The sequence below is a fragment of the Pholis gunnellus genome, assembly GCF_910591455.1.
Source record: "Pholis gunnellus genome assembly, chromosome: 11".
NCBI classification, from domain to species: domain Eukaryota; kingdom Metazoa; phylum Chordata; class Actinopteri; order Perciformes; family Pholidae; genus Pholis; species Pholis gunnellus.
In genome coordinates, this window is record NC_136538.1 from 16,676,083 (window position 1) to 16,699,499 (window position 23,417).

The window sequence follows — 23,417 nt, forward strand, 5'->3', positions numbered from 1 at the left end:
CAGACACTCCAGGTAAGTCACGTGCTTCATGTAAGCCTACGTCATCACTTGTTTTCTTATTCTGTTTTCATTGCACTTTGTTGCAACTTTTTCACCTCAGCCAAGAATAATAACTTTCTAGCAATACTTCAAATGCCTTTTTTTCAGAATTCAGAAAGTTTGTTTATGCACAAATTGAAAATGCGCATAAAAACAGGCGGATGGAAACTCATCTTGTGATAAGGCTTCTCGAACAGTTGCAAAAAAACAAAAAACATTGTGTTTTGTAATGCCTCAACATTTCTTGTTTTAAATGTCTAGTGTGTAGGATTTGGCGGCATCTAGTGGTGAGATTGCAATCAACTGAAATATCTACCGTGAGCCGAGCGCGTATAACGAAGGTGGCTGACCCGAAAACGCGAATGGCCCAATCTAGAGCCGTTTGTCAGTTCTGGGCTTCTGCAAAAATAATGTAAACACATGTAGATTGTTCTTTGGCTCATTCTAAGGTAACGAAAAGACAAAAAAAATCTTATCTTCTGCTCAAGAAAACAAGCTTTTTAAAATTATATTCCGTTTCTACCAAAAGATCCTCCTAAACACGACACACTGTACCTTTAAGGACTAATTTATTGTATGACATACTATCAGAGCTTTGCTTCCTTAAACTGATACTCAACATGTAACCACTTTTCTACTGTTGTGTCATTATCATCATCATTATCGTGTCAACCCTTTATCTGAACCTTGCACGCTTGATGGGTTGACTATTACTTTTAACGGCAGATTAAAGGTGCCATTTTCCCACATGCACTTATAGAGGAATTCAAAGATAAGATATTAAGCAAGGCTCTGCGCGCACAGAATCGCCATTTTTAGCTCTTTGATTATGTGCATTTACAATGTGATTGGTCTCACGGATGACGACAGAGTTCATCTGAAGAGACAAAGGTAGTCAGGCTTGGCAGATTGCCCTCTTCATGTGATATTGATGGCAATCCTCTCCATGATTGTCAAAGGCAGAAGAACCAGATGAGGTGTCTTTTGACATTACTTCATTTTGTCAAGGACATACGACATTGGAGTGTGTGTGTGTGTGTGTGTGTGTGTGTGTGTGTGTGTGTGTGTGTGTGTGTGTGTGTGTGTGTGTGTGTGTGTGTGTGTGTGTGTGTGTGTCTGTGTGTGTGTGTGTGTGTGTGTGTGTGTGTGTGTGTGTGAGTGTATGTGTGTGTGTGTGTGTGTGTATTTTAGGAGCTATAATGGAGTGAGGGTCAACTGACCACCCATCGTTTCGCTTCACACCCAGTTTCCCAATTTCAATTTATTCACACCTGAGAGCTGACATGAAAAAAAGAGCATGATCATCATGTACTGTCCACTGAGCAGCTTCACTAAAGCAGTCTGGTGTTCCGTGCCTTGCTCAAGGGCACATTAAAGTCGGTTACCTAGAGTAAGGTGTGTATTTCTCATCACTTCAAAGTGGAAAATGATTCCACACTGAGATTCAACACATTTGTTTTCATCTGCACAATCTACTGGAAAATGCTACATCATATCCCACAATATTCTTTTAGTAAGAATAGGTATTTTTCACAGTTGACATTTTGTCATGTCACAGTAGGAAAGGCGCAGATTTGAATAATAAAATGAACAATGGCTGAATTTTATTTAGCGGCCTCAGTTTCAGGGTCCTGGCATTGTTCATGATTATGATTTCTTTTGTTTTGTTGATTCACACTAATCCGTTGTCTAAAATATCTTCCTTCTTGGTTTTGTTTGGCTCTTCTCTGCGGCTCATCTGTGATGACCTGAGGTAAATTAGGCATGTCGGGGAGAGAAAAGGGCAATTGAAGTTTTGGAGCATCCTCGAATCATTGATTCGTGAATCAATGGAGAATGCAATGAATGAATATCTCTTGCCTACCTATAGCAGCAGAAGCTCACAGCTACTGAAGGAGACAGAGGTGCAATGGAATACTGATTTTTGTATAGGCCTATACGCTTTAATCACATTTTAAAGTATTTTTTTTATCTCATGTTCGTCGTTTGAATTTAATGATACAGCCAGCTGCTGGTTAGCTTAGTTTAGCTTAGCATACATACTGGGAGCAGGGGGAAATGGCGAGGATTGACGTCGCCACTGTTAGGTTGCTACGTAACCAACTGAGTCTTCGGGGAAGTCAGTGTGAGTTCTGTAAGTTCCATTACTTGTTGTTTTTACACTTGACTTTTTGTACAAAGGCTTTTTTTTTTTGCTAAATGATGTCTATGCCCAGTCAGCATTTCATTTTCTTCAAAATGTATTTGGATTAGAATCAGAATAAAGTTTATTGTTTATTGGTTTTCACATACAAGGAATTAGCCTTGTTGTGGTGCATTCAATAAACAAATAAAAGCAACTTACTGCAAAAGTCAAGAAATATAGAATAGAAAAGTCAGATAAAAATATAAAAAAATAAATATTATGAAAATATGTACAGTATATAATAAGTATATATTTATATTTTATGAATATATCCCCGACTAAAAATGTATGTAGTCAAATCTCATTGGTCAAGTCTTCCCTATCGTCTACTGATGGTTGAATCATGTTTTTTTTTTTTTTTTTGCTCATTGACCCCAACTGTTTAGTTTATATATATATATATATATATATATATATATATATATATATATATATATATATATATATATATATGTGTGTAAAAACAACAACATTTCTGGCAGAGATACTTGTGAATGTGGCTAAGCTGTTGTTTCAGAATAATGGACAGGTCTGTTTGTTGTGTATACTGTAAACATTTTCAGGCAGGATTGAACTGATGGGGGAGTGAAAGATTTATCTCTGAAGCTGTTTTCACTTATCATTTTATTTTCATGCCAACCTATATTTATTTCAAAAGTTTCTTCTCACTAGTTCACGGAGGAAACACTGTCAACGTTTTATAAAATGAGACTGGCCTCTGGGTTTCAACAGACAGTCATAGGAATAACAAGAAAACAATCTATGTGAAAAGCTTTATAATTGGCTAAAAGCATAATGTGCTTTTTACCAATAATCCTTTACAAGAGTTGTCTGGGCTTCCCAAGTGCATCCTTCAGGTCTACATCAGTGTGTGAAAAACAAACCAACTTATCAGCAGACGTTTCCATCCCAACCACAAATGTCTGCACTTGACTAGAAAATATCTTTTGTACAGAACAGCTAGTAGGAACAAAACATGCTGTTGTCCATTTACCTTTTGCACCTCAATGTTCCGTCAGTTCTGTGTGTGTTCTTCACTGTCCTCTGCTTAACTGTTTGTTCTTCAATGAAAATTGTAAGTAACAAAGTTGAAAAAGTCCACTTTAGTTGCTGTTGGCTGGCACAGAGTTACAGCTTGTCTTCGGTCAGCAGGAGAAAAATGACATCGCTGGTGATTAAAAACAACCATATTGACATTGTGCTAAAAAAGGTAGCTTGAGGCGAGCACATTAAACATTTAGTTGTCAGCTGGACTGAGAACAGCAAATTGCAGCCATCTGGCACTATGATTCAGATAGTACTCAGCCCAATTAATCCAATTATATGGCGGTCCATCCCTACTCTAATCAGACGGAGAATCAGACCTTCTCATAATTGTAATGCCACCAACACTTTCAGATTCATATGGTAATTTATTTTGATGATTATGAGTTGTTACATTTTTGCCAGAAGGCTCCTCTTAAGCCCTAGCTATAGGAGGAATGCCTGAAATAACATACCTTAAATGAATCAGGAATAGTTCAACCATAAGGTTTATATGCATGTTTCCGATTCCGTATGAAAGATGAGACTCTGAGGAATATGAATCCCTTGGAAGTAAACCTATTTATATTACCATTCATGATTAAGTGAAGATGTAATAAATCAAACAACAAGATTTGTATCCCTGCTTAAAGGCAATATCACCATTAAAAGAAGATCCCATTGATAATGATCCACCTGAATTTATTCTATACTCTCTACTACAACTGGGATTGTACATTCGATGAAAATACACTAAAATGCCCCATTTGTGATTTTCCGGTTCATATGCACACACTGTCAGAGACTTCCTCTCAGCGACTCGCAGTCGCATAGAATCAGCCCCGTCATTCCCCGGGATAAAACTCCAACAAAGCTGCGCTCAGCCGGGGGCTCGAGAGTAAATCCACACCTGCCCGATGTATGTTAAAAGGGCAACGTATTACACCCAATATAAATATTACATCCAAAGGATCAAAACTGAATGCCGGGAATCAGTGAATCAGAAATGTTAAGCTCACTGTGGGTGCTGTCATAGTGTCTCAGGAGTTGTTCTATATATGGAACAGCTCCAGTATTATCGCCACAGTCTGTCTCTGTGTTGTCCATATAAAGACATTGGCTTAGTGCAAATACAAACTCAGAAATGTTCTGTGAATCATTTTTATCAGGGGGATTTTCATCTCTCACTTACACAGAGCACAAACATCAAACCTCTGGTGAATGAGCTGCAAAGGCACATGTCCTGACTGTGTGTATTGGCTGTGTTTCCTTATGGCCACCCATCAGCAGCAACAACAGCCAGCTACGTCGAAAGGCGGCATGTTCAGTTTCACCCTCGCGGAGACAAACCGAGTAAAAGAATGAAAGAAATAAATCTCTGTGTACTACTGGGCCTGAGCAGAGGCAATCAGTCATGGCTGAACTGTGCTATGACTTCAATTTCAGTGAAAGGAGACTCATCCTGCTATCTCATTTGATTGCACAATAGAGAGGCTCGCCGCTGGGACTCTGTTTATTTCATCCTGGTAAAATGGAGAAAGGCAATATTTTTGGGATGATTTTTGTAAAAAATAAATACACACATGCTACTCTGTATGGATGAACAATGTGCAAAGACCACATGTGTCAACGTATACAGGTGTTTTTACTTTAAGGTTTATACAATACACACAAGCAGAAAAACAATAACACAAATTTGTACTATTAATACAGAAATAACAGGATCTTTTTATGGCTCTTGATGGCTTGAATAATAGGATATATGTCTTAGTCTGTATTGAGTTGGATGTATACAAGAGCAGAGGAATTTAATTAACATTATCTTAACCTCTTGAATTCAGTTGAATTTCACACACGCTACGCTATATGCAGAGATGATATTGTGACGTTCACAACAGCACATAAGGGTGTGATAATGGAAGATTTAATTAAATGTGGATGAGGTATGTGTTCTTGTGCTTTAACAACTTGTCACTCAAGGACGGACAGAAGACATTTGCCTTCTTCAGAGGGCTTAATAGTGACTGAAAATAGTCCCTTATTAGGACATAATAACCTCTCAAATAATTCCAGTCAACAGTTTGTCCACTTTTTTAAATCCTAAGTCAATGATATGAAAAGAAATTAATGTACACCTTCACACTGTAAGTTAAAAGTATCGCTTTTCTTAAGCTTGTGTTTAGTGCCAAATTGAACGTAATCACACACACACACACACACACACACACACACACACACACACACACACACACACACAGTATTTTTCCAAAAGTTGCATGGCACTGAAACCATGGCAACTCAAGAGAAGACTTAAGTCTGTCTTAAGTTCTGTCTCGCTCTGCATCTGCCATCTATGCTGCTGTGCTGATACATTTCTGATTCATTCTTCTCAGTTGTCCCTAATATTAATTATTTCTAACTTAAAATGCAATGATAGTCGCTTTTGTATTGAAATAATGTGACAAATTATGACTCAGATTTGTATGAAATATTAATTTATTTAGCTTATAATAAACCATTTTTTGCATTTACATTATCAAATCATAATCACATTTTAAGTTCAAAATTATAACTACAGAATATTTATACAAAAGTTCTGTATGCGTAAACAACTTCTAATGTGTTTTATTAAAAATAATCTTACATTGCAATACACTACTTGCATTATGTTTTCTTCTCTCGTGGTTAAGCACATCCGATCAGCTTGGATCTTGCAGAGTAGCGTAGCTTCACTGCTCTGTCTCTTTATTAGTGAGCGATGTGACAAGAGGAAATGAACATGAAGCCTTCGCAGTTCACAGCAGGTGATGATGTCTCCTCTCTGTCAGCTTCAATGTCATGCCACTCCCGTTATTCCTCATCCCTTTTAGTTCGTTCTCTGCACGTCTGCACAAAAAGGCACACACATTTACACATGCCTGCTAATCCATGTCCGCTGCTGTCAGTGATGATGTTGCTTATATTATGATTAAGTGAACACACACACACACACACACACACAAGATTAGTACTCCATAACCTAGTATTTCCACTACTGTAATGAATTGCACTATGTGCCATTTGCATAGCAGATAAAAGGTTTACCACGTTTGCCTTCTTAGCTTAGCATGTTGGCATGCTAACATTTGCTTATTAGTACTAAAACACAAAGTACAGCTGAAGTTGAGTTTGGAGGTATTTGGTTATAAATAAAAGTATTGGACAAATCAATATGTGGGCTTGATGATGGCGCTAGAAAAAAAGAATGAATCAAGGAACCAAGACTGCACCAAATTTTATGTCAATCCATCCAACATCTGTTGATACATTTCACTCACAGCCTGAAAACCTCATGGTGGTGCTAGAGGAAAATTCTGAGGATCACCTGTGTCATCTAAATGAGTCTTTGGTGCACCATGGAAATTGCTACCAAATTTGATATCATCCCATCCAATAATTGTTGAGATATTCCAGTCTGGACCAAAGTTGGCATCCATAGAGCCATGCCGTTAGCATGACCTAACGTGTATAGAATGATGTGATGCACCAAAAACAGTGAATAACGCTAATTGTACAAAAGCATTAGAAACACATTTTTTTAGCACTTTTTAAACTTATTATCCCATTTTCACACTGGGTGAGAGGCAGCATATACTCTGAACATGTTGGCACTCTCATAAGGTTGACACACAGACAAAGCAATCACACTTACAGTTTCCAGTACACCTGAACTGCATGTGTTTGGAGTGTGGGAGGAAACTGGAGCACTCAGAGGACACCCATGCCGACACTGGGGAACATGAGAACTTCAGGCCGATGGATCTTTCTTCTGTGAAGCGACAGAGAATTCGTCAAGTGTTGACATTTTTTTACTTGAAGTCCCACCTCAGCGTGCAAACATCCCAGAGTGCAAAGAAGCATTAATACATTAATTTCGAAATAGTACCCTTTCCACAATAGAAGGCAGTGAGTATGGAGCCCTTCTATTTCTCATTGGATCATCTCCCTTTCTTGTTAGATAATTCAAACACTTTTTTTTCCCCCGTACTATTTTACTAGAAAGTAATCTGCAATCCCAGGCCTCCCTTTCGTTATTGTTATCAAGTGTAAAGCAGCTTTTCCATGTCAAACCGCCATTCTCCAGAAAGCGGCTCCTTTGTCTCCGATCTTTTCACTGCTGAGGTCTCTCCTAATGAAATGACGTGATGGATTTTCCCTAAGCCATGGGTTCTTAGCTGGCTGAAACAATAATTGCGTGGATCTGTTTTGTTCTCTGTCCTGTTGATAGATTCCCAATCCCTTCCCATTGGGTCTTTTTCTCTCCCTTATAATGGCTCCTCCTTAGATTTCTCTTTCAGATGTCCTCTGTGGTTGAGGGTATTAAATGAGTGGAAGGGGCCTGGAAAGAGACATATATGGTAACTGAGCCACACTCACATCCTGTTGCATTTGAATGTCACACTCTCCTCACCACAATGTGCCACTCAGCATGAGAAGATATTTTGTTGTTGTTTTTTCTCACAGGGCATGAAACTGCGAATGCTATCCGTTCAAATATAACACAACCCTGAGTGGATACTTCTGCTTCGGCTTTTACTTTCTCTGAACCCCAACACACCTTTAAAAGAGGATAGGACGTCTCTGTGTCAGTTTAGACGTGCCCCTCTTTGGTCTCAATTATTGTCTGATGGGATTTCTAATGGTACCTCATGTCACTGTGGGTCTTTTTGGCACATTTTTATCACACACAGCTATCTCACACAGCTATCACTGCAGCTGACAGCAGCGTAATGAGAAAGGTGGGATCACCTGTCAAATGCCTTTCATGGCATCAGCCTGAGGTTATCAAAGGCTTTTTTAGCAAAATGCCCCATGGTAAAGGTACGACTGTGTGTTTATATAATGTAAAGTGACTCTGAATGGATAGAAAAGTGAAAATAGTTTTCATAGAATAACATTATTGCAGTGCCACTGTAGCACTAATTACTCCAATTATTGCCTAAAACGTTGTACTTTAAAATGCAATATGGATGTGGGGCAAAGAAAATGGATTTCATTTAAATTGAAACACTTTAGAGACAAGTTAATGGAATTTTAGCAGGTTGGGAGTCTGCGTGCAGTGCTCCATCAATGAAGTAGAAGGCGGCTGTCTGAATATGTGCCTTGTATACTGGGCAGCACTGGTAAACATGGGCAGCATGCTAACTGGAGACATGAAGACAAGACAGCATTTGTGGCACTTAGCTTTGTATCAGTTTGATTGAACAAGGTGTTCAGATGCAGCTGATGTATTGTACTTCCTCAGCCCATTTCATATAACATGTAGTTGTTGCTTGGATCAAAAGTGAATGTTTTTTTCAAGAAGTAATTTCAGAACAAACATATTTTGTTTTACAGAGGGGAATTAATTTACATCTTCCCTTACCACATTCTAATCTATAATACATTTATGCGCCTCTCTGTATTCATTATGCTACGGCAGATTATTTCTTTCTGCTACCCACACAAACCACTCTGAGGAATGAATACACATACGTCATACTCTCATTAACTGTCAGCAGCAGGCACAGTTAAAGTAAAAATCTAACTTCATCCACATTTGGCTCAATGTGGCCGTCCAGTAAATCATTGAGTAATCTTGAATATTCTTCAAAAAGTACTCATAACACTCCTAGCAAGCTCCTCCACAATCACTTGTTATTGACATGCAAATAAAGGCCTCATGGTTACACCTTGTCGGCTGTCTTATCTTGAGTTTTGATTAGGACTGAAATAACAACATGTGGAGCATTTTTTACCCTCTGATCTATTTTTGTCGCTGAATTCCCTCTTCTGGAGTTCTGCTGTTGTTTGATGCAGAGCAGCATTACTCGGCTGTGGATGTGACTCGAGACATAAGGAGCAGCCAGTGTTTCTGCATCAACTGAAAGATGTGATGCAGCTGTGGGAGAAGGGACTCTGTTTTTGTGTAATTGTTTGTATGTAAAGTGCCCTTGTATAGAATAATTGTTATCGTACATCTGTGTGTGAGTCTTTCTTTTTTCACTCTTTGTGAATATCTGAAGAAGACATAAATATGTTGCTCATATTGCACATAATGTTGAACACGCATATCATTTCAAAACACATATTTTAACCCATCAGCTGATTATTTTGAAGCTATTGCTGGAACGGGTGATCTTATAGATCGTATAGCTGGACACTGGTCTAATATGTTTATGTAAAGGCCAGATTGGATTAAGTTGTTAAATGCCTTCATTGCTTTGAATCTGGAGCAACGTGGTGCTTGGGATATGCAAAGTGCTGCCAGGCGATTATCTATTATTGCATTTTATATATCATTTTGATTGCCGCTTGTGTGGAGCACGGGAAAACTCATAATTTTCATACTTTTAAACATGTATGTCTAACACAACTGTCTGTGATTATTTCTCTGTTTCTTTCATTGACATAACTGTAAAATCAAGACGTTTATTTGGCACTTGACACTTTGGTCCAAAGCGACTTACATTTAGTTAAAGAAGCAAAATATGGCTCTTTTCTAACTCTTTGCTGCTATTCATTTTTTAAATAAAGTCATCAAAATCCCTCTTAATAATTTTGATTTTTAACCTTTTAGCTGCGTGGCTCTTGGAAATATCTAAACAATGATGAGCTGCCATGAAAGTTTGAACAGACATTCATGGTCCCCTGAGGATGAAGCCTACTGACTTAAGTCACCCCCTGACTTTACATCTAGCACCACAATGAGGCTGACATGTTTGTTTTTTAGGGAATTATCTCAATAACTATAAAGTGGATTGCCAATGAATCTGCTGCAGATATCCATGCTACCCAGAGGATGACTCCTAATGACTTTGGTGAACCATCCTCTTGTATCATCAGCAGGTTGACATTTGTGTCTCAGAGTGAAATGTCACAGCAAGTATTGGATGGATTACAATGTAATTTAATGCAGATCATTTATGCTGTACGTGGACCCTTGGAACACACCTTGTCCTTCTGGAGGATTACCCTGAATCAGGTTTTGTTGATCATCATGACTTCAGTTGAACGGCATTATCTCCTACTTGAATTGACACAATTGTGTCTATGAGGCATTTTCCAAAAGTATTGGATAAAATCAAAGGAGTAAAATCAAAAGCTGTTAATCTGAAGTCCTTACATGTCCTCAAAACTGTATAATAGAGGTTTGAGATTTGTCACTTGAAGACCTTGCTACTTTTTAAACACTGCTGCAAATGCATTTGAGACGTTTTTTTTTTACAATCCACAGCAAAAACAAATACAGCATTCCTGGACAGAAATAGATGGTCTTTTATTATTTGTCCTGTGAGCAGGGCAGGCTGTTTACTCGAGGGATGGGGAATACCGTGAATTCTGGGTCCAACATTCCCATGACTCACATTAAATGCCTGTAGCCAGTCTGGTGGCTCCAGAGCTATGGCCAAGTCTGTCAGAGGTTGAGGGCTAAGACAAAACAAAAAAAGACTGCTAGTAAATGAGACAATAATGCATACAGTATTCATTATCACTTCATGTTTTGGCTGCCATGATCAAGTGTTTGAACACCAGCTGACGTGCAACACCTTTTATAGTATGATTAATGAGCAGACCTGAGGGAGCGAACAGTGATCCGCCTTGTATGCTATATATATTTGTTGTATTTGTGTATACTTTTGTTGGCATAAAGAGATTTGATCAGTTAAGTTTTCTCAGTGAGTTGTGGAGGATTCATTACTTATACAGTTCAGCGTTGCTGCTGCTGATTAAAAGAAGTTGCTGTTCGTGGGTGACTCAAGTTACTCTGGATGTTCTGCACAATTTGACAGCTGCTTTCGTTTATGATGCAGTTAAACAATTTAAATTCATGTCTTTTCTTCTCTTCCTAAATTCTCATGACTTAGGAAAGTTATTATCCACATGTTTTTCCAAATGAATGTAATTCACTTATTTAATGTTCGAGCCAGGATGTTTTTGTGTCAAGTGTGGTCTTAGGTCTGAGCTTTACCCAGCTGTCTCCTTCATGCAACATTTGGACATACTGTATGTAACTTCCTTTCAGTCAGACGTAGAGACGGTGGCTGCACTGTGACTGTGTGGCAGCATGGGATGTAATTTCAGTGACGTGATGGAATCCCTTAAGTAAATGTGATGAGGTTTTTTAGGCACAACCTTTACTTTATGAGTCAGGGAGAACCACTCTTGCCCTCACGTCGGGGTTGTGTGAAGTCAGCCAGTGCACTCGTCTTCTCAGCCTTCCTCCTCTGCTTTCTTGTACTTCCTACATGCTGTGGCTTAATCACAAGGTCTGCGCGCAGCGTTTTGTGGATGGCAGGTTGGTGTCTGCCTCTCACCCACTCACTGAGTCTCCCAAGGAGATTAGAGACTGGGGATCCTTCCAAACCTTCTGAATACCCTCCAGCAATTCCCCTAGATTGGGGAACACTACTGACTACAATAATATGATGAATGTAGTTTTGCCCCCCTTGGTGGAGGCAGCTTCGGTGGGTGACGAGTCATGATTGTCTCATGTTTCATGTTTCTGATGGAGATAGAATAGACTTTGTTGCAGGCGCTTGTTATTAAAGCTGGAAAATGGAGGTTAACAAGAGTTTTTTTAATGGTACATGATTGAAATTTGGTTTATGATGGTGAATGGCCGACGCAAATTCCCCGTAATTTTTGACTTTGTGAGGTAATGCCTACTATCCTTTGTTTTTCTTGGCTACTTTTCTTCTTTTCCCACTCCCTATAGCAGCTCTACAATTAAAAAAAAAGCCTTTAACTCACAGCCCCGATGCTTTTGTAAAAAGTCTTTGTTCTGCTGCCACATCAACAGCAGCAGTGGTGGGTGGAACACATCTTAAATTATTTTTCAAATTCATTATTCCTTCTCCTTGACTTGATCAGCGTGGGAGAATAAAGGTGTTAAGATTTGGCAGACTTGTCGTTTGGTAAAGCATTGTTAAAAATGAGCTTGGATGTCTATTCAGGTCATACAGCAATGATTACAGACATTAATAGATGTATAAGAAGAAACGTGTGAGGTTTTAAAATGTCAAAATGCACAGCATTTATTGCAATATAGTCACAAATGCATTTAGCAAAAATCAGACACAGTTTTCACAAAAATAAATAGATTTTAAGCCTTTAAAAGTCTTCATACTGTCACAGTAAAGTAAAAACACAACATCCTGATTTGCCAGCGTGGTCAAAATGAATCATTTTTACAACCAGACGTCACACAGCGGCTCACACGGCATGAGCTGAAATGTTAATTACACATCACAGAATAGCTGCTACCACATTCAAATAACATTTCACCCTGTTCTGCTCGATGCAACAATACAATGTGGCTATTACAAAATAAACATCACTAAAAACTTTCTTACAATGTCACCAAACTGCATCACAGGCTCCATCATCACACTGGACCACAGCACAGAATACCAGGAAAATTACGGAATGTGAAGGTTTCCTCTGTTGTGTTTTGATTAAATCAGCGAGCTCATGTAGTCTAAAAGGCACTTTAGAACTCACAGCTACAACATACAGTCATTTCAATTAAACCATCAGTTAAAATACTCATCTATTTTATATTATCCCTCTAACATATACTATACTACTTTATCCAGCCAGAGAATCTTCATTGAGGTCAGAGGTTTTGCTTGAATTTAGAAACATTGCCATTCAGTTCAGGTGTGATGTAAAACACATGTTGACACACATTTACCAGAATGCTACGAAATAAGCTCATTGGAAACTGTCAGTCTTTGCGGAAAAAGACGGTATTACATCTGTATTGAAATACTTAATGCCATTACAATCTACACACATAACCTACAAAAGGGGTCTGTCAATTCTTCTTTAAAGGATATTCTATAGTTTTACAATGAATGGATCCTACTGATTATTATTTCCTGTGTAGCCAAAGCTTTATACAAATTATTCCTCTGGGCCTTACACCTCCATCATTGTCCAAAAACTATTACAAATGCATCTATGAGCCACACTCGCTGGGTGACATGTTCCTTCATTACATGGGCAGTGTAGTTTATTTTACATTGATCTTATGTATGCAGTCCTGCTTCTGTAAATATTCGCTAGTGTACCAAATCTGCTGCTGAGAGTCGTACACTGTAAACACGTTTTACTTCTGTTAAAGGAACAGTTGCAAAAAAACCCTGCAGTGATCACCTGGTTAAGAAAATTGTTTGATTGTTTTTTTTTATGTATTTGTGATCCATTTTAAAGACGTATGTCCTCAGTATGGAATGCATGATCTACAGACAGGATGGGAAAGTCGTCTTGTCGGTTTTAGTCTTTTCATGGGATTTGAAGAAAAAAAGTAAGAAAAAAAGAGAATATTGCCAGCCTTGTCCTTCAACAATAATTACGTTAACAGTTCACTCTGATGTTACACCGTCACGCAGAGGTCAATCTACTGTCGGATGTTGTTGGTTGTGTTGGAGTGGTTGTCGCTCCTCGCTGCGCTGTTCTCCATCCTGAGGGAGGAGGAGTTGAGTGGACTCCTCTTGAGGACTTTGTTAGCCAGAAGGTTGCAGGTCTTCCTGTACTGGTGACGCAGCAGCGAGTAGACAAACGGGTCGCTTGCTGCCTTGCTGTAGGCCAAACATTTGGACAGCACTCCCCAGTGATGGCTTATGGGCCCTGGGGAGAACAGCTCTACAATTCTACCTCAACAAAAAACAAAAGAAGAAAGAAAGGTCACACACCATCCATAAGCAAGATGCAAGCCAATTCTTAGATCAGTGTAAGTGGAGTGGAAGACATCTAAAGCTAATGACCCTCCCCCAGTTCTGTAATATTGACAAAATGTCATCATTTCACTTCACTGAAATGTCACCACTGTGTTGGGGAACGTGAACTGATGGGTGTCAGTTTTGCAGCTTCAGACTTCTTGCTGCTAAAATAATTTTACAACAAATCCAGTGCCTGACACTTCTTTTGTCCTTATACATGAAATTAAAGACAAAGTAAAAACCAACAGGAGCATTGTTTTGTCTTCAATCTGTCTTTTCGTAATTGGCAGGATCTCCTTAAGTCGAACGTGTCTCACCACCACACTGCTCCTAATGCGCTTCCTTTCTATTTCCATACCACAATATTAACAGCTTCTGACAGGGTTGCCACCACTAATACTGTGTGGCTAATACTAATGAGAGCCAGTGATACCATCACTAACTCATTGGCTATCTCCCTCTCTCCCTGTCTCTCTCCTTCTCTCCCTGGCTCTCTCCTTCTCATCTCCCCAGCTGTGGAAACTCACAGCTGGTGACAAGGATGAGAAATGAGTGTAGAGCCAATGAGCTGTGACATTATGAAAAGGAAGCAGTTACAAACGTTACCAGATAACAAGACAGCATTGAAAATAATGATCACCATCTGTATTCAAACGATAAGGCGAGTAGAAGTTAGCAGCAACAAGGTAAGGGAAACAAAGTCCTGGGGGAGTTGTACTTATGAAGCTGAACGAGGAAGATAATTCCATTTTTTTTATTGCTGAGCTGTAGTTCAATATCCTTTACGCTGTATGTTAAGCATTTCTTTTCAATAGTGTGATTCAAAAGAAAGGACAAGTGAGGATGATACAGTGGCGTTAAATACCTTAGACATGCATTCCCACACAAGCGCACAAAAACCCCATTTAGAATCTAATGAATCTCTGCTCACCTTGTAATGACATGTGGGGTGAAGCACACCACAAATGTGCCGATGAAAGTACTGATCTTTTTGGTGGCCCTCTGCCGCCTCCGCTTCTGCTCATCCAAGCATTTCTGCCGCACACTGCCAAAGCACACAGGCACCATTATCTACCCAGGAAGCATGATCAGAGACATGCAGCCACAATGAAGCAGTCCACAGAGAAAACATATGGGATGGATGAGAAGAAAGCAGTGAACTGTGCCCTGTTATCTCTGAGGATTACATTGGATACTGTACATGTATCAATTATGTAAATTGGGAGCCATTCAAAGTGTAAATCAGGATGGATAGCAAGTGATAGATAAACAAAAAAAAATGATAGAGGCATTTCTGACCTTAATGAGACATACTAATGTAAACACTGCAGACAAGCTTGACAGAGTTCACTCAGACCTTTATATTCATGTGTAGCCAAACAGAAAGTTTTGTGTATACATTGTGTGGTTTAAAATAGTTGAAAGTATATTTTGACTGTGTGGTAATGCAAATAACTACTGTAACCAATTTATTTGATGATAGATTCATTTCAAAATATTAGTTTTTTACAGATTACTATAAAATGTGTTCGGAAGAATGTGCATCACAGCACCCAAGGTAAGATTTCCAAATTGCTCAATTTGTCTGACCAACTGTCCAAACTCCAAAAAAAAAATTGTAGAAATTGATTAAAAAGATAAAAACAGCAAATCCTCAATCTGGAGCCAGGCAGCGTTTTTGATGAATAAATTGATTAAATATATTATTTTTCCTGTCCATCTTCAAAAAATTCAGCACTTTCTGCAAAGCAAAGAAGAATAAACCCACCACCATCCTTTTGGTATTCCATATTAAACACTCTAAGAGCATGTTCTTAATTTTTTCCACAGGATCAAAATGCTCCTTCTGAAATGTTATAGTGGACAAATTGAAAGGGAACAGATATAAATCACTTCAGTGAAATACAAATGCATCAAAAGGACAAGCGGATTAGACTGAATGCATCTCTGTGATTGTTTACCTGGGGTGGATATCCACAAGCAGCACCAACGTCTGCATGGTGATCACGTCGATGCGTTTACAGTGAAACCTTGCGACTTTCAGCACTTTCAAGTAGGTTACACACAACACGATCAGCGAGAGGAGGAAAGTGAGGGAGTGCAAAGCCACCGTGAAAATGACGAACTGCGTCCCGGCTCCCTTCGCCCTGACGTTGCAGAGAGTGCACGAAGCGTAAAGGTGATGAAACCCGACCCAGGAGCGGCAGGTGGCCACTGTTGAGAAGCAAAGTGAGTGGATCCACGTGTATGCCAGCGCTACCACTGCATCCCGGTGCCGTATTCTTGAGTGGTAGCTCAGAGGGAACACCACCGCCACCCATCTATCGATGCTGAGAGCTGCCATGCTCAGCATGGAGTTAGTGGTGAGAAAAGTGTCGAGGAAACCCACAAATTGGCAGAAGCCGCTGCCTCCGGGGTAGCCCGTGGTGACGAGCCCGACCAGAGTTAGTGGCATGTTTGACACGCTTAGCAACAGGTTGCAAAACGTCAAGTTGAGAATAAAAAGACCGGGTACCTGTTTGCGGATCTCCGGGTTGTACAGAAAGCAGATCAGCACCACAACGTTGGACAGCAGCGACACGATAATTATCCCCAAAACCAAAACAGATGCAACTATGTCCGCTGCGTCCATGGTGCTTCCCCTGAAATATCCTGACTTTTGATAAGTGCATCCACTGTCCTGATGCGAACTGTCATCGTGAGTTGCTGCCACAACATATATGGGTCCAATACATTGTCATGCTTAACCTCCCAATGTGTCCAAATGTCAATTAACGAAACGGTCCCTCCAATACCGTCCAAGATCAAGCCGCAGGGAATTCATAGAGAAATAGTGCTCACCTGATCATAATGAGTAACATTTGAAATTAATTTCCATGGGAATGGGGTCACAGCAGGAGGCTTTTTTTCCGACAGGCACTGCGGTAGTTTTCAAGCTCCTTTCTTGCCTCTGGTCTCACAGCTCAGAGTTTCCTGGCTGCGCAATTGCGCATTGACACGCTGCTCTGAAAGGGACATGAAAGTAAGCTTTCGGGCTCTGTCGCTATATTGTCTACTCTGCTAGAGTCTATAGCACGTTGGTGCACCCCTGTTCAAAAATAGCTTTCGAGAGCAAAAAATAGAAGCACCACGCACAATTGCGTGGTTGGTGGTAAAGTCGATGTCACGAGCATCACGTTGAACACAGCAGTTTTTGGTAATGAGATGACTTGTGCGAGTAATACCCTGGATAAAACGATCTAGTTCATGCGTATTAAACGTTGGTATTTGTTTATTTATTTTGCAAGTCAGTGTCTCACTAGATAGAATCACCGTCGACACTTTATATAATACAATTTCTCAGCAGCAAAAAATGTACAGAGCCTCATCAGTGTAGTGTTCAAAGCCTTGGACGCGGTGTGGACTACTCTATCCAGATTATTAGTCTAAAGCAGGAGGAAAGGCCATAATGACCAACTCTGCTGTCATTTCTATAGGAGTAAAGATCAGAAGAATAGGGGCCACAAGGTCATAAATATCCAGTGGCTAAGAGGTGTTCAGTTAAAGTCCTGCATTCAAATTCTTACATTACATGCATAACAGCAGAAAAATTCCCCCCACATCAGGGAAAAGCCCCACCTGCTGGCTACAGAATGTGGGGTTTATGTGGTTTTAATGGTAGGCCTATGATTATCAACATATTCATCAGTCAATATAATTCTGGATTAATGCATGGCATAAATCATACAGTTATTTATTATCTTTAGTCAGTGGCTGCAAATAATGATTTATAAATAGTGTTTGGTTAGGGAAGTGTGGAGACCTGTACATCCATAAGATAGACTCATGCTGCAATGTTAAGTGCATGACGGTGGGAAAACAACAATGTTCATGCTCAATGTCTTCGGCAATGTAGGCGGATGGCACACATTTTCACCTGTTGCCCAGCTGCTATTTGATTGGCTGTTCGCCAACTACTGTTGTCGTCATTGGCTTGTAGTTTGGCTATGGCGCAAGGTAACGTAAACTGCGGTCACCATGAACGATGTGGATCGAGAGATCATATTTTTTAAACACACAATTAAAGAGGTTGCCTTTAGAGCCAAAGCTCAATATTAAACATTGAGGTGCCCACCAGCTGCGGGATATTGTCACAAACCAAACCGCTGGTAAAAAAAGACGCTAGCACGCGTGTGTTATTGGGATGGGATAATGTCTGGGTCAACAACAGACTTTCAGGGTCTCAAACATCTCTCCGAGAGGATTGCCAAACTTGAAAGCAGCAGGACAACGTGGTGAAAGTGTCCAAACGTAGTTTACCTTACCCAAACTGGCAGCATATACACACACGGGGAACTATAACTATAACAACACGTCGATGAGAACAGGTACGTGCCCAGTTCAATGTCTGAGCAGCATTGTAATGTTGCAGCTAATGGAGATAATTAAATCTATTGCAATGTATCATATTTTATAAACTAATCGAACATACATTTTGCATGTAAAATCTTGATTTCCAAAATAAAGTTGAACTGTATTGTGAACAAAATGAAGTGGAGTTCCTGATGTGAAGTTGCATAAAATGAAAATAGTAAAGTTGAAGTACTTCAACATTGCATAAGTAGCCTACAGTGCTTGAGTAAATGTACTTAGTTGTATTTCACCACTGATGGTAATAAATCATATGGCTCTGTTGGTGTTATTGCAGTTCAGGATGTACTGAGATGTACATACATTCATAGTACATACATTGTCAAGCAAGCAGTGGATAGTGTATGAAGAATACTTTTCTGTGAATTGCCTCAATCTAAATCTTCTCCACTGATCAAGTGTTCCAGTAGATTTGAACAGACTATTATTTGATCCAGGTCTGGTGTCATGTGTGAGGCATGATTCACTGATTCACTAGCACAGCTGTACAGGACGTACAGCTGTGCTAGTGGGATCTACACTGTAAACAAAACAGATCATACAAAAAGAATGACTGTGATACATGACCGTTATATTCTATTAGTAATATGGTTTCTACTTTCACCTATCCTTTGAATACAGAATTGACTCATTTACCACTGTCACAGACGACCATGCATTTCAGCTCTTTCAAAATTTCAATTAACATGCTCAATGAGACCCCCTAGTAAGGATGAAAGTTAAAATTACTCATTTGCAGAAAGTGATTTGCTTCTGATTAGTTCCAGGACCAAAATCATGGATGTGATCTATAGAGCTTAATTGAAAGAGCTCTCTTCTCTGTCCGGCTACAAGTATAAGAGAAACCATCTATTTGTTACAACAGTTGTCACATGTTCAGCTGTCTAGGTATCCTATAAATTATCAGGAATGAAAAATTGCCAATAATGACTGCGCAGATTTTTAATTAATTCCCCAGAGAGAGAGGGAGAGGCTTTTCACTTCTGCCCTTTCCAGGATGTGAAGGAACAGACAGTGAAACATATAATATTTTATTCTTTATTTTTACGAAGCATCAAGTCTCTGCAGTGCTCCCCTAAATAGGATAAAGTTCAACTTCATTTGCCTCCAGACTTTGAGTTAATGAGGTGAAAGATTATACAGCTACACACGGCATACATATAATCCTCTGGAGAACTTCAGTTCTTTCATAATTCACATTTACAGCAAATGTATTTTTATCTCATATATTATGCATTCTGGTTTTATAAACTTTGGAGAACTTCTTCCCCACTATTATTGTACATATATTTTTTAATACATTGTTGGCATTTGTGCTTTATTTGATAGTGAGAGAGACGGAGCAGAAGGCAGGAGAGAGAGATGGGAATAGATGACAGCAATGGGCCCTGGGCGGGACTTGAACTCGGGCCGCTGCGGTAAGGACTCAGACTTAAGCGCTCTACCTGGTGATCTAACCGCTACCTTCACTACTATTCTACATGAAAGATCAAAAAAATACATCCAGAGACCGTTTGCAGCTAAGTTTACTTGTTTACTTTCATTAATTTATTGTGACATGGCATGTTTGGGCTCAGTTCAGGTTGTGTTTGCTTGGCAATGGAAGCTATGGCTGCATTGTTGTTTGCTAAGTCTCATTTTCAATGTATCTTTATTAATTTGCATTGGTATAAATCCCAAAAATTAAGCTAATTTATTGTGGCGTTTTCTAGCAAGTGCTTACTTTAGTTGCTAATGTCCAAAGTGATAAACATGAATATTCCTGTATGGGCTGATCAGTTTGGGGCATTTTCTCCCCTGCTTGGGGACGGCAGAATAAGCTACACAACACTGATGTATTATATTACCTTATGAATTTGTTGTGGGAATGTTAGGGTTAGGATTCTTATTAACTTTAACATTATTAACAGACATTGAGCAACCATATCATTCATTTGGAGTTCAGACCACCAGATGAATATGAGTTAAATTTTTACTCTCCCTTCTGCTCTGTTTTAGCTCCAGGACCTGAAATAAATGTGTCATTCCAGCTGCTAAATCTTCCACTATAATTGCTAACTTTGTCTGTCGGCAGTTTGGTGCTGGTTAGGCAGTGCACAGCTGGTGCTGTACACTGTAGTAGAAGAGAGATACAAATTCTCCCATGTGTTGTCTTTTGAAGCCTTTTCAAAACCCTTTGAATAAACCGAAAATACAGGGTGGTCAAGCTGAAAGCAAGGCTGTGTTTCTTTGTTCCTGAAGCAGTGGCATTTCAGAAGTTTCCATGGGCCAGCTGGAACAGGTAGAACGTTTTTGAGACCACACAATTTGAGCCTGCTCTCAAGAACACGTGGTAGTCGGTGTCATCTTTCTGCAAACAAAGCAATATCATGAATTGTCAGCATTGTCTGTTTTGTGTAGTTTTATGAATTAGCTAATTAAAACTGACTTTGATATTGATTTGTCTGCTTAGCCGGACATCTCCTGTGTCTACTTGCACAGTTGCTGCTTCATCAACCTGCAGGAGCAGATTGTTTCACTTTCTCTGCCATGCTATGGTCAGATGATTATGATAATAATAATAATATTACATTTATTTTGTATAGCGCTTTAAAAGGTACTCAAAGGCACTTCACATGGTAAAAACAGAAACTGTAAAAGCAATAATGATTTAAACAAGGCAGAAGAATTACATTATAAGAAAAAAATAACACATTATATAATTAGCATCACGGGTTAAAAGCAGATTTAATTAGGTGAGTTTTGATCGCGGTTTTGAAAGAATTGCTATAACTCCAATTTGACTCTCATTTTTCCACTACAACTGAACTTTTAAATCGTATATTTGGTATCTTAATCTGCCTTTTTCTTCGTCCGACTGTATCACTCTTCCACACCTGCAAAACAGAGTTTACTGAGTACACTCCTTTCGTTAGATGCAGAGCCACTTTCTTCTTTATTTCACTGTAGATCTGAAGGCTGTGGTTTTTCCTTTTTGGCTAAACCTCAAATGGCTGGTTGTATCTTGGCTGTACATACATTCTCCCAGCGATTCCAGGCTCAGTTAATCGTGCGCACCCATCTGCTTTGATGTCCTTTCTCTGCTAATAAGTGTGACATCGCTGTACACAAGCATGACAGGAAGCAGCTTTTCATTTTTTTAAATGACGCAGGGAGTCTTAATGAGGGATAAGGATGGTACATGTCAGGACCTTCATGCATGTTTCTGAAGCTGGCTGGTTTTATTCTATTAATATCTGGAACACACAGCTTCACATCTATGTGTGTGTCTCCCTATCTGTCAATTCTTGTGGTAATTAGTTTCTACAAGGACAGACATCTTGGATAGAATTTCTTTGATTAAAACATCCTCATGAGCATCGTAAAGCAATACTATATGCGTGATGCAGACAGCAGTGCCAGCAACAGATGACTCGTGCCTTGGGCTAAATAAATGCACGCCTGGCTGCAGCCCCAACTGGCTCATGCACAACTTCAGAGGCTGTCTTTTCGTATTATTCTGTGTTTGTTTAGTGCTTGGACAGCCGTCTCACTTCTGTAGAGTAAGCTTCACATCCATGGCCAAGCTGCTTGTCCTATGTCAAGATTCATACTTTAATACGTCAGTTTGGTGACTCAGAGGAGCGACGGCTAAATCACAAGAATGCAAGTATTGTGTATTTTCATCTCTTGAGGGGATGTTTTGTTGTAAAAGCACAGTCTGTGAAGGCCAATTGCTAGTTCAATCAGGAGAGACAAGTCAGATGAAGAAAAGACAATTGTTTATTATTAACAGATGATATGTGACGATAAAGTCTTGACAGAGTCTTTGGCACTTGGACTCTACAGATTTGTAATCGAGGGGCGTCTGCCCTGCGCAGCAGCAACATAAATCCCCCCGTGGAGTCCAGACACTGGTGGTGGTGGTGGTGGCTGATGAGGCTGATAGAATGATGAGTTGATAAAGCTAATGAATCTGCGAAGACTGGGCGGAGATGGGCAGCGCTTAACAGCAGCATGAAGGTACTGAAGGTAGAGAGACAATCATATTTAAAAGAGACAGCAGCAAGATGATAGGCTAACGATGTAATTGTTTTTGTTGTGCTATTGGATAGAGCAGACCAGCTGATGTAAACAACTGATTTCATGATTGACAACCCTGAGCAATGAAAGCAAAGAAATAATGAGTGAGCATGCGCGACGAGTGAATGGCAGATGTACAGTATGAGAAATAAACTACGGGCTTAGGCATGCAAGAGTATAGTCTTCCTGATTGAACTTACGCTAGCGCTTCATTAGTAGCACACAAACTAGTTAAATATATTTTACAGACTTTTGTACTTCTACAAATGGAGCAATTTTTTTTTGTATATCTATATCATACAGCCACTGATGCGTATCATCTCGTTGTTGCTGCTCTGATGTAAAGACATGACGTTTCCTTGATTTACAGATACAAAATTCTGCAAAATATATTTTTGCTCCAATGTATTTTCTTTTCTCATCTCGGCTAAGGCACAGAGAGTATTGTGAGCAGCAGATATTCTGTTGCAGCTCTGTTTGGCTTGGTTGTTCAATCTTAGAAAAATAATGGTTTACACTCTCCACTTGTGGATGTGGGATGATGGTTTCAATTGTACACAGCACTAGAAGTAATGGGTTTAAGTGGGGAAAGAGGAGAATCTTTTTTTCCAGGAACCTAATGCAACATGTCCATTCAGAGACAGCTGGTACTTTGACAGAAAGAAAACATATCAAAAGGAATGAGAACTTGAAACCTCGTTGAAGTTTCAGTGCTGTTCAGACAGTCGATTAGTACGATACGTCATAACTCTGTGTCTTCCTTACCGCTGACCATTTAAACCAAAGAGACAGGAAGGAAGCGTGAGACTAAATGTGTTTGAATGTTGATGCTTCACTGGCTCATCTCACCTCAGCACGCTGTGTGGAGGAAGTTACTGCGCCCCTTCACAGGAAATGATGAAAGTGGGATCCGTCCTGTTTTTTTGTCTATTTGCTGTGATAAAAAGCCACTG

At 39.5% G+C, this 23,417-nt stretch overlaps 1 protein-coding gene across 1 annotated transcript; it reads right to left on the bottom strand.

Annotated features, from left to right (window-relative positions):
• Positions 1 to 13,670: 13,670 nt before the first annotated feature.
• On the bottom strand, positions 13,671 to 16,624 carry LOC306703149 (G-protein coupled receptor 26-like; the record flags this gene model as incomplete). Its single annotated transcript, XM_079169006.1, has 3 exons — positions 13,671 to 13,923; positions 14,924 to 15,037; positions 15,954 to 16,624. 3 exons carry the CDS (start codon positions 16,622 to 16,624, stop codon positions 13,671 to 13,673), a joined length of 1,038 nt encoding a protein of 345 aa, XP_079025132.1.
• Between the last annotated feature and the right edge of the window lie 6,793 nt (positions 16,625 to 23,417).